Consider the following 16743-nt stretch of genomic DNA (forward strand, 5'->3'; position numbering starts at 1 on the left):
GTTATAGCTCCATGGTCTTATCACCAGTTCGTCTATGCTCAAATGGTCTCATATCAAGTTGTACTTCTTTTTATTAATAGTCCGTTTAGATCAATTGCAGCAATTTACTCATATCATTTGAAATTATGTAAATGGCTATTGCCTAATTGCCACTAGCGGATCCGGGAGGGGGGGGGGCGTGCCCCCCCCCCCCTTTGAGAGGCACAAATAAGAATTAAATTTGTATTGTAATTTGTACAATCAAATTTGTAAATTTGTAATGTAAAAGTGCCTTTAAAACAGTCTTTCGAAAGTGAAGTCCCCCTTTTATTTTTGCTTGTCAATTTTTTTCTTGGACGAAATCACCTTATTTTTTTTTCTTTCTGTTGCTTGTCAAAGTTTTACTCGGGAAATTGTGCCCTCCCCCTTTCGAAAAATCCTGGATCCGCCCCACGTTATGGCTATTATTGGACCAACTGGTTATTAGACGAAAATGGTGAGTGGACGAAATGGCAATTAGATTATGTGGATAGTGGACGAACTGATGATCATAAACGAGTTGGTAATCGGACGAAATGGCTTAAGACCAATTCAAAATAAACCTTTAATAGCAACTCATGACGTCATTTTACCATTAAAACTACACGGTGCGGTCGGTCACGTCTACTCGTATAAATGCATCCTTCACTCCAACTATGTTTGAGGAAATCACTCTCGACTGAATCCTCCAGACGGTAATAGGAATCTAATTCAGTTGGCTTTACCTTTCACTCTTCCTTTTTATCACTGATAAAACTTGCCAAGATTATTTTTCAAGTTCGAGTCTGTGGACTGGAGCTGCTTGTCTCATATTTGAGATTTATATATTATCCTTGGAAGAAGTTTTGGTCAACATATTTGGATTTTTGCTCAATTTTGATAGGATAAACTTTATATCAAGGTAAGCTTTCCAATTAAATTGCATGTTTTCAAAACGTTTCAATACCGGAGACAAATTGAATATAACGTAGAGAGTAGTCACATGAGAGTCGACTGACTGAACTTTTTTTTTCTCGTCTTCTGAATGAGTTTTGACCGGCAATCGTCGGGCATTAGCTGAGAGTCTACTCAAATTGAGACAAATTCTGGAGGTCGCTATCCGAGTCATTTTGACTTGAAAATAGTCGACTCCAGCTCAGCCATGCGTTTCTTTTTTTAGTCGGGGGTATGGGAATTTATATTCACAACTATATTTTATCAAGACGGAAAACAGTAGATCGAACTACAGGTAACTATAATCAAATTTAACCATATATGTGTTAAAATACGTTAATTTGTGTTATTTCTTGGTCAATGAGGAATAACACAAGAACCATTTCACTTACCAGACACGTCCAAATCAGTTTTGACAATAAGTTCACAAAATTTTAATGAACACCATATATACGACTTCGCGTTGAATAAAAATTGCTTAGAACATTGACCTGCATTATAGACTGAGTTAAATTGACACTACAGCTGGTGATATATTTTACACTGTTCAACCAAATTCATATAATGTGTGTTTATTTGAGTTTTACACCATACACTCGTAATTTCAATGGTGCACAGTAAAAACGCTGTTTAAGACTTTATACAACGTTATTTACTTTATGAACCTTATAGTATTTGTTTAACCGTTTAAACAATGGTGTTAAATTTATTGAAGATTAGATATTGAAAATTAAACTTTGTTGCTTAAGATTTAAACAATTTTTTAAAACTGTTTATACAATTATTGTAAGGTTCATATAGTAAACTGCGTTGTATAATTTTTGTTTTACTGTGTGTAAATATGAGGGGGGGGGGTGCATTATTCGACACCAAAGTTGCTTGGTAAGAAATTGTTATTAAAGTATGAAATCAACAATAACAACTTAAAAGGAATAGCCATACATGGAGCTACAGTATTCATCTTAATCTTTATTTGTGCACTACATGATTTACATACTGCGTTTTGAAGTTTTCGCTATAGTTATGTGCCAGTTGAAACCAAATTCATTAATGTGTGTATTTGAGTTTTGTCGGACGTGTATACCAATCAGATATTATTATTTACGTCTGGGACCGACCTTTAACGTCACCATCCGAGAGACGTGACCAGGGCTGATTTATCTTGAATCTTTGGAAAGGTGTCAGCGTAATGAATCAAACATTTAAAGGGCAGACATGTAGTGGGTATAGTTTTTTCTATTATATCAAAAACTGCGATCGATTGCATTGGAAAAAAAATATTCTAATTTTATGACAAATTTGGACATGAAATTCGGAGAATAAAATCTCATTCAAAATCGTGTTTAAACTTCTATCAACAACATTAATGGCGAGCTAGCTTTCATCCACTCCTGTGAACTTTCTCAAGCAAAGTGATCAGACACACACAATATCATATTTACCCCCTTTTTCTTTTTATTTTCTTTCCTTTTCTGCCTTTTTTTCTTGGCCGTGAACATTCTATCGGGTTTATGGCCTCAAAATTTTGTTCGCAAGTGGATGGTACTTTACAGGTCTAAAAACCACCACCTTACGACTGATCTACTGGCCGATTTTGGAACAAATCGATTTTTTTCATTTTCTGAAAATGTGAATGAGTATCTTGAGGTTCAATTAAAATAATGTAAGGATACTTATATACCAGTAGGCCTAATAGTTTTGGATGATTAAGCGTTTGTTTTAGAGTAAAGGCCAAATTAGTTTAAATCGTTGCCAATCGTTGGTACAATTGCTCTGACGTCATTACGATTATAAAATAGGTATTAATTTTGTTTTTATTCCAATAAAGATGAAAACATAGTCACATATTTGTGTATTCGTACGATGATTTACAATATTACACGTATACGTAAGATATTCCATATCTCGATATCAGCATTTTTTTCTTGTAAGAAAACAGATCTGAATCTAATATTATGATTACATGTTTATATAACAATAATAACTAGAATAAAAAAATATCGTATGACATCTTTCGAAACAAGAAGAGATTTAAGAACAGTGTCATGTGAATAATAATGGGGAAAATCTATCCGAACCAGGAACTAAACTGCCAGACAATAACCCAAAGAGAACAATAATTTTTTAGAGAGCACTTTATATATTGTTTTCATGGCTGAGAAGTACTCGTCTTTCTTCTCCATTTAAAGTGATTCCTTTTTTGTGTGTGTTTGGTTATATAGTTTTGTGAATGCATAATACTTCCAAGCTTTCACAAAATAAAAAAGGGGAAACGTTTACAACAAATACTGGCAAATCAGCAATATCTCTTCAGGGGGGGGGGGGCATGAATAGATCCCGTGAGAAAGAGGAAATGTTGTCAAGGAACAATATCATACTACAGAAGAAAATATGATGAAGAATGAAATGGAAGATGACTATTGATCGAGAAATCATGGATCCTGCTACAAAATGATGGCAAGATTACCCTTCAACTTTCTTTGCAATTCCTGTTGGATTTGATTTGTCTCAGGACTTCCTTTGAAAAGATGGAGTGAAAATGTCAATAAATTGTCACTCTCAAAGAAATGATGGCAGGTGCCATTATGTTTATAGCTAAATACTGATTTTTAAGCACAAAATTATTCTGATCCAGATAAATTCATAAAGTTTCATTTCTACGCGCCAACTCCGAAGCAGCATTCTTGGTTAACTCTATTATTCCAGCTTAGTAATCCAGGGGCCCGTTGCAGAAAGAGTTACGTTTAAACGCAAGTCAAAAAATCAATCGCAAGTCCGAAATGCGCGCTGTTCATTTATAGTTGAAAATGAAGTTGTGCGTGATTTTTTATAGATACGTTTGATTGCAACTCTTTCTGCAACAGGCCCCTGATCTTTATTTAATTTTGTCGAAAAGCACCTACTGACGTATAGATGGGGGCCTGCATGGGGCACCCCCCCCCAAAAAAAAAGATCCACAAGCAAGAAAACAAAAATAGACAAAAAAGGCTGAAATATTTTATGGTTTTACTCTAAACATAATATGGTTAGAGTCTATCACAACTTAGCTCTTCTAATAAAAAAATTCAATTTCTTCTCGCTAGCGACTTTTAACATTTTGTTCTATACACAATGTTCGGTCCCTTTAAATCTTAGGCTCATCATGCCACGGCAAGCACCTTTGCATGGATTTGTATAGAGTCTGCCAAGATTAAGCTAGCCATCATATGCCTTTAATTGGTAGAAGGAGGATGGCTTTGACCAAGAAACCTATTAATGAATTCCACAATATATTTACCAAACAAATCCCCTCTAACCACTCAAGCTAACTACATTAAAAAGTATCATAGTCTTACAGATATTCACAAACAACACACTACCATGATGGATCATGAATACACCTTTAATAATTAATTCATTTTTACATTTATTTTTAGAAAGGTAATAATATCGTACATTTGTCCTTGTGCTGCTGCCAAGTCAAGTATATATAGCAACGATTTTCACCTCTCCAGTCTTACAAGTTCTAAATAGTTGATGATATTATGATTTTGACAAAATTCCAGAAAATTACCAACACCCTTCAAATAAAGCTAAGTAGGTCGGTTTGAATCTGAAAATGACATTATTTTTTTTTCTTTAAAAAGAATATTGTTTCGCCTTTTGATAGAATATTATTAGAATAATAATAATTATAATGCTAATAATAATACCGTTTTATTTACCCAGGGTAGCCACTTCAGTTAGGAATCTGCTCTTCCAGCGGGTCCTACATTACATTATGTAATTATTACCCGACTCCAATCTGAGCGCCTAGCAAGAAGGCAGAAAGTCCCATTTTTATAAGTCTTTGGTATGACTCGGCCGAGGATCGAACCCACGACCTCCCGTTCATGAGGCAGCCGCTCTACCACTGAGCCACCATGTTTTTTTGTAAATGAATATCATAGGCAATTCGCAGAGGTCCCTAACCCCCCTCCCCCAAAAAAAGGAGAAAAGAAAAGGATGAGGGGTGGAATTTGATATCATTTTCTAAATATATTAAAATATATCACTAAACAATATTTTTTTCACTAATAAGGTCAAAATTGGTTCACTCGCTACTGGTTCTGGTACTAAACCTTGTCAGTCCTACAATAGGCTCAAAATCAGCGATGGTAATTTTTTTTAAAATTTATTACAGCCACTTTAACCGGAAGATTTTCTCGCGGATATCCTTTCAATCGCCATTGAATAAATCTAAAACCCGGAACCTATATACTGGCATCTAGATGTGAGGTCCTGGGCAAGGCTCTCCTCCCTCAAATACTACTACTACTAATAATAATGATATTAATAATGATAATGATGATAATAATAATGATAATAATAATAATAGTAATAATAATAATAATGATAACAATAATAATAATAATAACAACAAAAATAATAACAATAATAATAATAATGATGATGATAATAATAATAATAATGGAATAAATAAATAAGGTAAAACCGAATATTTAAATGAATTTTGAAATGAATGAATGAAAATAAAATAAAAAAAATCACGATCAAGAATAAAAGGGAGGGAAGAAAAGAAAGGGGAATGGTAAAAGGGTGAAGTATATAATTTTGTGCATGTTACACCAAAATCTATCACAAAAATGGATTTTTGCATAAAAAAAAGGTAAAAAAATCGCTCACTCACAGCTTTTTAGAATGTTTTTGCCCCATAAGCCATAATCTGGCCCCCTAAAAATGATATTATTACGCTACTACACTGAAAATGATTGTGTTGTCACCCCACCCACTCAATCTCCTTCGTACTATATGGCGCAGTAATTACTGTAAAAACGAATCAATCACGTTATTAATCTCCTGCATGTGATTAAATTGTTTCTATTCAGAATTTGAAATATCATTTTCAGTCTATCTTATGTAGATCTCTTATGTATGTGGAGCGTTGTGGCCCAGTGGATTAGTCTCCGGACTCTGAAACAGAGGGTCGTGGGTTCGAATCCCAACCATGGCGCAATTTCCTTCAGCAAGAAATTGATCCACAATGTGCTGCACTCAACCCAGGTGAGGTAAATGGGTACCTGGCAGGAATTTATTCCTTGAAACGCAGCGCGCGTAACAGTTGCACTGCTAAAGCCAGGGTAATTATGCTGCATATACTTCTGACAAAGTAAGTATTAAGCGCTATATAAGCAAGTATAATTATTATTATTATCCTGCTCAGAATTAATCAATATTATGAGAAATAATTAGGACATGTATATATTTCTTTCAAACCTGTTTACATTCCAAGTGATCTGGGGCCCGTTTCATAAAGAGTTACCGGTGTTGTAACTTTGCAGTACCATGGCAACATAGCTCAGCAGCCAATCAAAATCAAGGTTAACATGGTAGTTGCCATAAAGGCAAAGTTACATCTCTTTATAAAATGGGCCCCAGATCCTCATCAAATCGGATAAGCGTGTTTCAAGAAAGTAAGCATGTACATCAGCAACTGAACTAGTTCCTTATGTACACAGAAAAAAGTTCACTACTTGATGTGGGTAAACAGACGACATGGCTGAAACTTAATCTATACCCGAAGAGTGTTTTGGGAGGGAAGCTGTGCTAATTTCGCTTTCCTGAATTTACGCTGGTCTTGATATATATATCCTGTGTTGACTTTCATTATGCATCAACATATCTTCATATTGCTCGGAGGTACTCGTCGAGGAAAATTGTGATGTATTGGATTTGCGTTGTCAAACAGGTTATATACATCTCGAAGTAAGCATTTCGCAAGAAGTTGACTAAATAATCTAAGAAATTGTTACTAAGCATCATTTTGGTATATTTTGAAAGATAGATTCGTACACTCTGAAAATGAAATGTTGAATTATCAATATTGAAAGGTTAGAAGAGTGACTATTAACCTATTCCAATTGTTATCATATTCATCTTTGGATGAATCTGAATTTACTTTTAGTGTTGTGTCGAAAGTGGCAAATGCAACTATTAGAAAAAGGTCACTCCTCCAACCTGGCTTTCAATTCTTGATTTAACATTATTTTTTTTTCTTATTTTTAGAGTGGAACGTTGTGGCCCAGTGGATTAGTCTTCTGACTTTGAAACAGAGGGTCGTGGATTCGAATCCCAGCCATGACCTAATTTCCTGCAGCAAGAAACTCATCAACATTTGTGTTGCACTCAACCCAGGTGAGGTGAATGGGTACCCGGTAGGAAGAAATTCCTTGAATGCTGCATGCTTGAGCGCCTAGGCAGCCCAGCTAAAGCAGGGGTAATAATAATAGCAGGGCCCACTGGTAGAACAGTTTTCGAAACTGAAGTTGCTACCCTGGGTAGATATACCTATATTATTATTATTATTAGTAGTAGTAGTAGTAGTAGTGAAGTTTGAACATAGGAACGGTGAGGAAAAGAGATGTGAATATTCGCTAACAGGGACGGGACCAGGGCGTTTTGATGGGTGGGGGTGGCTTTGTGTGGCGTTTTTTTCTTCTTTTCTTTCAATATTGAATAGCAGGGGTACTATACAGTCGATTACATACTTTTCTACTCAAATGTTTATACACTTTTCTTCCCCATTCTTCTCATATCCCCTCCTTTTTTCATTCCTTAAAAAATACAAGGGGTGCTTGTCCCCGCCCCTTGAAGTGACCGTCCCTCCATGGTTACGACAAATACGACAAAGAAGGAAAAAAATGTCCTAAAGAGGAAACAGAAGGTACTTCATAAACTTGCATGATGTATTTGCAAGAGAAGGTGAATAGAGATAGGAGTTTCAAGATGGAAAGAAGGGATGAAAGAAGAGAAGAAATATTAGAAGGATATCAGCCGTGCAAGTTTCCTCCATGGCGAGAGCGTTGTGCTATTTATGTAAACTGATGATTGATAAGATATGGGATGCACATTACTCCAGTCAACATGCGTGTAACATGCACTTGAAAGAAGTTTAAACCCCGGTTGTATCAAAGTTTTTAAATTGAAATAATACTTAATCTCTGTTTTCTGAGACTATTACTTAATCTTAAAGGTTTGTATATGATAGGGACAGTGATGACCAGTAACGTACCTAGGAATTTCCACGGGGAAGGGGGCAAAACCGTCCGCCCAAAATTTGACAAGCAAAAAAAAAAAGGTCTTCAATCACAAATACAGGATTTCGTACCAGAAAAAAAAATTGACAAGCAAAAAAAAAGAAGGTCTTCAAGCCGTAAGGGGGGGGACAGGAATACGTCATTTGCATGGGTTATGACTCGCCCCCCCCCCGTAGGTACGCTAGTGGGGATGACCAAATATCACATGAATACATTGATGTTTTTCCATTAAAATAAAACCGAGTTGTTTCATTAGATAAACAATAAGGTTTAGGCCAACTTTTATTTTTTATTCGCCCCATGCTGTGTGTGTTGCCTACATTTTTAGATATTTTTAGTTCAAATCAAATTGCTTTTTTATCATTTCCCCCTCACTTTTTCTTTTTGTTTACTCCTTTTCTCTAAACCCTCCACTTATCTCCCCCGCTCTTCTGGTCTCTCACCATCTCTCTGTTTTTTTTCTCTGTCTCTCCCAAAGACATTTATCAATATAACTACCCCCTCTCTCTCTCTGTAATTTCTATCTATTTAGATAGAAACAATAAACATGTGAGGAAAATGAAAAATATCAAATCTTTGAAAGTGACACAATTACGATGTGACCTTTTGTACGTGCATCGATCGCACATTGACATCTTCGTGATAATAGGGGCAATGAACTTAACTGTTTGTCCCTGATTTACAACTCGAAAATTTTATTTTTAACATCTATACACTCCAAAAGACTTTTCTATAATGCTTTTATAAAGTATTGTGTAAGTAAAAAGTCTTGAAGAATTTTCTTTTGATGTTCGGTAAGGTATCTAGTCCTTTCATTTGTTTTTTCTTATTTATTCTACATAATTACGATCAATGAAAGAAAAAAAAACATTGAAATAAGTCTCTTATCTATTTCAAGGTATTTTTATATGCCTTCTTCTTTTTCTTTCTTGTCCGTCCAGATAACAGGATCTGTACACCTACTTTTATATCACAACAAGAAGGTATATTGCACTGTCTAAAATGGGTTGCAGGTCCGGTTCCGATGGAATTCGGCAAAATTGAAGCAAAATAATATTTCGATTCTTATTTCAGCCATCAGCCAAGAATAGATGAAACACAACTCATCAACATTCTGACTATTAATTAAGACTATATGATAATAAGGTGCGAATAAAGGGAGGAATTATGGGGGGGGGGGGGTCTGTGAAAATGTACGCCCTGGATTTTTCTATTAGAAGATTGTCTCTATTCAAGAAAGAAAATAAAGTCTGAAGACCAATCCCCCCCCCCTTCCCCCATTACCCTTCACTAGGTACTAATATAAAATTCTGATATTACCATTGAATTTGCCGGTAATCATCAATACTACTCAAAAGCGTTGGTCACAATCTTCAATGGGTAAATCTTATGACGTCAAATTTGCAGGTAATATTTCAGCCATAACATTTCCGTCCGGAAATCCAACCGGAAGTAGTCTCCTTCTGAGTGAGGAGCGTTGTGTTCTACATCCGGTTCAACCCGTTGTTGCTGTGGTTTGATAACAAACATTGAAGGTCAACACTTAAACTTTCTCGCTTTAATATTATGAACAGTTGCGCTAGATATGGCGTATGGTGTAAAATTTATATTAAAAAAAGTGAGCGAGCAAAAAAAGACATTTTTATTACAAAAAACAAATTTTGTTTTTTAGTTTGGCATAGTATATATTTCACCCTTTTCTCTTCTGTTTTCTTGGTCGTGAATTTTATATTTATTTTATTTTATTAATTTTTTTTGGGGGGGGGCAAGCACCCTCAAGCCCCCATCTGATCACCACATTGATTTCCGTCTTACATAACTGGATTATAAAAGCAAATAAAAACGTACTTGGTACACACTTTCAAAATAATGGGTAAATTTCGTTGGGCAACAAATAATAATGATAATAACATTTGTAGGGCGCTTTATTGTTCGTTAGATTCCCGTAAACTACGTTGATCATGCCCAGTGTAAAAAACAAACTGTTGATAGTATTCTGACTAGCATTTGTCACGTTAATGTTGGGATCATTTTTAATTTTTTCATTTGTTAAATTCTTTTCAGAGTTACTCTTTGGCAAACGTAGTTACATGTATTTCGTTGTCCAAAAATGAACGCGATCATATGGTTACTTCATCGCAAATTATTGGTCGATAAGAAATAACACATGTATCTTTAGTAGTTTTCACTTACACTCACATTCGGTATTCTAGTGACCAACATAGTTTGAACATTAATGTCAAATGTTTAAAGGACAACATAACGAACTACTCAAGCTGGTTAAGGATTTGGAAAGAAAAACACTGGTTGACCATTTAAAAAGTGCAGGAGAGTTCCGTGTAAAAAGAAATTGTTTTGCCATAGGTAAAATAATTGTCCTTAAAGTAATGTTCATGTTCCGATTATAGTTGCCAAACTCACAAAAGTCACAAAACAATCATTTTGACATAACCTCTAGTTGGAAAACTTATATAGCTATATAGATTAGTTAGAAACAGTTTCAGCGTTTAAAATAGTTGATAAAAAGATTGAATAAACACAGAGTAACTAACCATTAGTAATCAACTAATTATTTTATTCTTAATGAGTTCAATGTTTGATAATTTATTGTGGTGATAATTTTTTTTATATTTGATTTTCCTTTCTGTTTCCTTTCTGTTTGATTTTTCCCTTCTGTTACATTTGATCATTTCATCAGAGACATGGGAAACCCGTTTGCCAAACCAAAAGTGGTGACCACGTCGACTCCTCGACCCACTACAACAAAACCTACAACCAAACCCACTACCCCTACGACTCCGACAACGATTGCCACCACCACCACCACCACCACCACACCGGAACCGACTACCACTCCGATGACGACCACCCCGTCTCCTGCTCGGATCACATCTGAAGGTTTGATAACACACTCTTCACCCATCGCACAGATAGAGAGTAAGTCACGTGCATGTTGCACCACGCCGACATTCATTATGACATCATCGGTTTCGAGCACGATCCCTTTGCACGCGACACTTCCTTCTGCATTTGGAACGCCTTCTTCGTCATCAGCAACGAGCCAATCCCGTAAGCATGATTTGCCTGAGTTTTGTTTTTAAGTTTGCATCAAGTACTAGTTAAATTAGGGCACTGAATGTTCTGTTTACATTTAGTATATGATCCTCGTAAAGTCCGCCGCACACCACACGATTCGATTCCGACGCTAGTTTTGAACAAATCGCAGTTTGCATTAAATAGTGAAAGTTCCAAGTATATAGCGAAATAATTTTATTTGAAGTTCGATATACTGGGAATATAAAATTTTAAAAAAGGAATTTTGCTTTACTCCAATTAAGTCGGAGTAAACTTAAAATCGGCTTAAATTTGCAACCGATCATAAGTGACTTTCTACGGGGGGGGGGGGGGGCTCAAAATACATTGGAAATTGTTTTTTTTTTAATACAGTCTTGCACGGAACTTTGCGTGATTGGAATGTTCATATCAAATTCTACTACAATTTCTGTAAAAAGCGGAGCGCAACAGACCCTGTGGTGTGCACCGGGCTTTAAAACATTTACATAATTTCATTTGCACGATCTGAGTATACGTAGCGTGCGATGATTTTACGATTTCCGTACGAGTTCTCGGTCTTTGTAGCCACTATATTGTTTCCAAGATCGTAGCATTCAAAATACGTCGTGACACATCGCACGATTACACATCCTCTCTACGGTGATCACACAATCTCTTACGAGTTTCGAACGTGTTACTCTAATCACGCTAAATTTTACGATCTCCTTACTACCCAAGTGCAATGCATTTACGATCTCTGGACATCAGTTTTACGACTTTTCTTTGTTCCCTTTATATCGTGCGATGTGTAGATGAAATCGTACGATGGCCGAAAATCGCAGTTTGCAACTACTTACAAAAGCCCCACATAAAAAATGAAATCGTTTCTATCAATTTAGAAGAGCTAGAATTCGTCTAGCATTTTCTTTCGTCTTACCATTTACTATTACCCATCCCTTTTCTATTTTCAGTTCAGTGCAAACTGAAACTGTGCCAATGTTTAAATCTCACTTTTCAATTCAAGGGGGTCCTGTGAATTTAAACTGCTTCATTCAAACTAAATTCAGACTAAAATGTCACTAGGGTTTAGACTACATCATGCGTAACTTTTTCTTTTAACAAGGACACTCCAAATCTAGTCATCTTTTTTGACAGCAGTCCTTGTCTTAATGCAATCGAATGTTGATGCCGGAGTCACGAGGCACATGGGAATGATTGATTGTGTATGTTTCTTGATTTGCAATCATTAGTGTTTATATTAAATCATGAATTTCGTTATCAGCACGCATGTTGGCAAACCATGTTTTCCCCACCTATAAAGCTAATGCTAAATCTGACTATTTTTTCAGAAGAAACATAATTTAAAACCCTGGAACACACTATCGGGCGAGTGTGATGGCCCTCGATCACTTGGAAATGTGAATAAATTCAGGTGCAAATGTCAAGACCAATACAGACACAAACGAGAACATATCAAGAGGGCACGTGGACAACACCGCCCACGATATACACATTAATGAAATAGTATTACGATTGAGAAAAACACAAAGCTAAAAATAAAATAATAAAAAAACTTAAGTATATTTTGGGTGGGCTTTATGTATGACTCGGAGGCTTATTTCCACCAAAAAGAAGGCCAAAATGTCATTCTCATTTCTGGAATCACCTTTTCTTTCAAAAGACTGCCCCCTGACCTGTTACAACCCATGCAAGGGACCTATCCCTGCCCCTCCCCCCCCCCCCCCCCTGATGAGAAGTTGAAGACCTTTTTTTTTTGCTTGTCATTTTTTTCTGCTGTGAAATGCCCTTTATATCCCGTGGTGGACCTTCTTTTTCAGCTTGTCAATTTTTTTTTGGCACGAAATCCTTTATTTGTGGTTGAAGACCTTTTTTTTTTGGCGGACGATTTTGCCCCCCCCCCCCTTTCTTGTGGAAAATCCTAGGTACGCTACTGCTTCTCAAGTATGTATCATTATGATGATTTGGAGTAACACTGACATATTTTGTGTCTTTTTTGTTATCTTTTCTCTGTAGCCTATTTGCTTCCTCTGGCCATTGTCATGTCGACATCCTTTCTCATCGTCGCCTTCATTCTCCTCGTTCTGGTGTTTCGACGACGTCAGTAAGTGATGTTTTCGTCTTGTATAGGTCTTGTATAGAGAAAGTGAAACGTTCGATGCACAAGCGTCTTCTGGGGAGCGTTTCATGAAAGGACTTATCGGACGTTTTATCCGACAGTATATAGTGCTTCTCAACGAATCAAAATCCAGGAACGTTGTCAGATCTGACAACTTGTCGGACGAAAATATTGTTGAAACGCCCCCAGGACGCTAAATGAAACAAAACCGTAGTCATCGTGGATTATCAAAGGCGAGGCTGTCCAAGGTCGAATGCATTCTTTATCGACCTATTTTAGTAAAGTGACGTTATTAACTTAATATAGGCCTACAGCTGAACGTTTAGGCTAAACATTAAACACGAATAAGAGAACCGTTCCTTTGGTTTAAGTATGGTTTTATGGCCATGTAAATTTTCAGTATGTCAAAATAGTACGTATATCTCATTCTCGTCACCTTCAGGTAATTTTGTTTAAAAGTATTTTTTAAGCTGTAGATACACATTTTGATAGACGAAGGTTAACGAGTAGTTGGATTGCGTTAGAAAGATACCTGGGGGCCCGTTTCATAAAGCTGTTCGTAAGTTAAGAGCGACTTTAATTACGACTGGTGATCCTTTCTTGTGGTAATTGATGTTTACCATTATTATGTTAATTGGTGATTATTTAGCGTGTAAGAAAGGCTCGCCAGTCGTTCTTAAAGTTGCTCTAAACTTACGAACAGTTTAATGAAACACCAACCAGTTTTAATAACACACTACTTATTTACTATGCCTTAAATAAAAATAAAATCGTAATAATTAGGAAACTCTATCATTTTCAATTAAGTCACTCAGATAAACACGGGGAGAGCGGGACCCACCCTGTGCTGGCACAGACTCAAGTATTTTCCAACTCGTCCTTCAACGCCGAGAGCTCAGTGGAATGTTCCTTGAACCACATCTACGTCGAGCACGGGGAACGAGATTCGAAGCTCCACGACGGCCTCTACACTTACGTCACCAAACCTTCCGTCATGGGTGGACTTCCAAAAGGATACGCTCCTTCCGTTCCGTCGCCAAAGAGAGTCTTTCGAGGACACCCGGATGGAAAGTGTAGATCGGTCCAAACGAAAGGTGACGTTTTTATTTCACAGGTTATCTGAGTAATGGGGTGTTGCAAGAAACTTGCGATCAATTGCAAGTCTATGTTTGGTCCCTAAATCAATTGTATGTCTTTTAGTTAATTGCGAATTAGTGATTGATTGCTAATCTGCTCCTTGAACCAAGAAGTTTGATTTGATTTGCTACAGCGAGCATTGATCTATCAGTTGGAAAATTGCAACAGAATATTTGCAACTGATCGCAAATATTTTCTTGCAACACCCCCTATGAACACAAACAGGAAAATGTTGAACAATTTGTCCTCTGTGCTAAATTTACAGGCAGCACAATATTCTGCGACGCAGTTGTTATTTATGTTTAGGCCTATGTCAAACGAGCATTTCTGAAAATCATTCTGGGTTATAATCAAAGCAATCAACATGAAATGACCCAAGAGCCTATAGATAAATCGAAACAAAGACCAGCTTTTAATAAAATCTCTGAGTTCTCCATTAATCATAAATTTGAATGATATAGCCTTCTCCATTATTGGCTTGTAAGTTGTGAGAATAGATGATAGAGTTTTCGGTTTTACCTTAATTAGTCCTGATAGTCCCGAAATGGATTGTTGAGTAATTTTCCAGAACCACCAGTTTTTTTTTCTTGAACTGTTACCCGAAAGATAACCCAAGAGTCTTTTCAGGACTATCTTACTCGGCGAAAGCGAAAACTTAGTCATATACTATCGTCTTTGTTCTCCCCACATTTGTTGTTTAATCGGTTTCTACTCATTTCCCTCTCCTCATTGTCTTTCACACATGTCCTTTGAATGGTTTCCTACCGTAGGTTTGACCTCAGAGGACTTTGGTGATGAGGATCATTATAATCTTCTATTTGAGGACCGGCCTGCGGTCGTCAACGTCATCGTCATGAACCCTTACGAAAATCACAACCCCAACGACTGTTATCAAAACTACGCTAACGTGACGGAAATACCCGAATCGACTATCGGATTCTTAGAAGCCCCGCCCACCAGCGCAGAAGATACCATTTCCGTCAAAAGTTGCACGAGTTCAATGAAAAACTCGGATTCTTCAAATAAAGCTGTAACCGCAGACTCGCAGCCCGACATCCGACCGGGTAATGTTCCTCCAATCCATCCGGATAGTCCAGCAGTCGAGTACGAGCCTAACGGATCGATCCGGGTGCTGACACCGAATGACACGGAAGTGATTGCAGAAACCAAACAGGAGTCGTTGTATGAGAACACGCCCAGAAGCCGAGGAGATTCTGTGAAGAGCCCAAGGAATGGAGAACCAAAATACTATGTGCTAGAAAGACAGTTAAACCAAGATCCCGATGATAATGAGACCGGGATGGTAGAAAATATTTTATATCAATCAGTTACCGAATAAAGCTTTTTTGTGGATACAATAAGAAACTTATGGATATGATTGGTTGAGCAACGGCATATATATATATTATGAAGAAATCAATTGGATCAGAAGACAATTATACTTTGGAATATACATGAACCTTTGAACTTTATAAAAAAATAATTTCATAAGACATGTAAGATCGGTCAGTTAGATAATCCAACATTCTTTCCAGTGCCCTGCATGCCGGTAACGATTTATTTTTATATATATAAAGAGGTGCTGATATAAATTTCACAACTCTCAACCCCCTCAAAAAAGGGGGTCACTAAGAATGGAGGTCACTTGGGTTCCAAGAAATTTGACAAGCCCCCCCCCCCCCTCAAAAAAGGGGTTTCAGTAAAAAAAGAAGGTCATTTCTCTCCGGCGAAATTTGACAGCAAAAAAAAATTATATACAAAATGAAGGTCATTTGGTCACTTTCCTCCATTTAATCCCACCTACCAGAATTCACGAAGCCCCCCCCCCCCCACATGAATATCTTGGTGGAACTTCAGCACCCCCAGGGCCATTATTATTTCCTTGTACAGAAAATTATCAAAAAACGGTAAACGTACAAACCATTACTAAGTATTCAGTATTTTGCCAGTTAGCTACAATGCTAATGCGAGTATGCAACATAATAAGCGCTCATATCCACTTTGCAGGGTATTCAAGACGTTAAATTGATGGTCCGGGCTGAAATATTATACCTTAATAAATAGAGTAGAATTCACTGAGCAAGATGCCGGTAATTTTCATCAAAAAATCGGATAACAAATAACAAAGTTATTGAATTTTAAAGTTTAGCAATATTTTGTGAAAACAGTCATCATGAATATTCACTAGGTGGACTGACGATGTCACATCCTCACTTTAATACATGTATATGAAATTAGGTTTATTTAAATTTTTTCCCCCAAGAACTAGAAAAATTGGATTGACAACTGATTTAGTGCATTAGATATTTATCGCTGCATCTTATTTCATTATCAGCATGATATGGGAGACATATTATTCACATAAGTATGAAATAATGAAAACATGAT

The 16743-nt window shown here is 36.7% G+C and overlaps 1 protein-coding gene across 1 annotated transcript; it reads left to right on the plus strand.

Annotated features, from left to right (window-relative positions):
- The first annotated feature begins 656 nt into the window (after window positions 1-656).
- On the plus strand, window positions 657-15753 carry LOC121430921 (exocyst complex component 5-like). Its single transcript, XM_041628353.1, has 5 exons — window positions 657-919; window positions 10726-11096; window positions 13116-13203; window positions 14026-14312; window positions 15126-15753. Exons 2-5 carry the CDS (start codon window positions 10730-10732, stop codon window positions 15692-15694), a joined length of 1311 nt encoding a protein of 436 aa, XP_041484287.1. The 5' UTR covers window positions 657-919; window positions 10726-10729; the 3' UTR covers window positions 15695-15753.
- The last annotated feature ends 990 nt before the right edge of the window (window positions 15754-16743 follow it).

The sequence above is a fragment of the Lytechinus variegatus genome, chromosome 17 (assembly GCF_018143015.1).
Source record: "Lytechinus variegatus isolate NC3 chromosome 17, Lvar_3.0, whole genome shotgun sequence".
Taxonomy (NCBI): Eukaryota; Metazoa; Echinodermata; class Echinoidea; order Temnopleuroida; family Toxopneustidae; genus Lytechinus; species Lytechinus variegatus.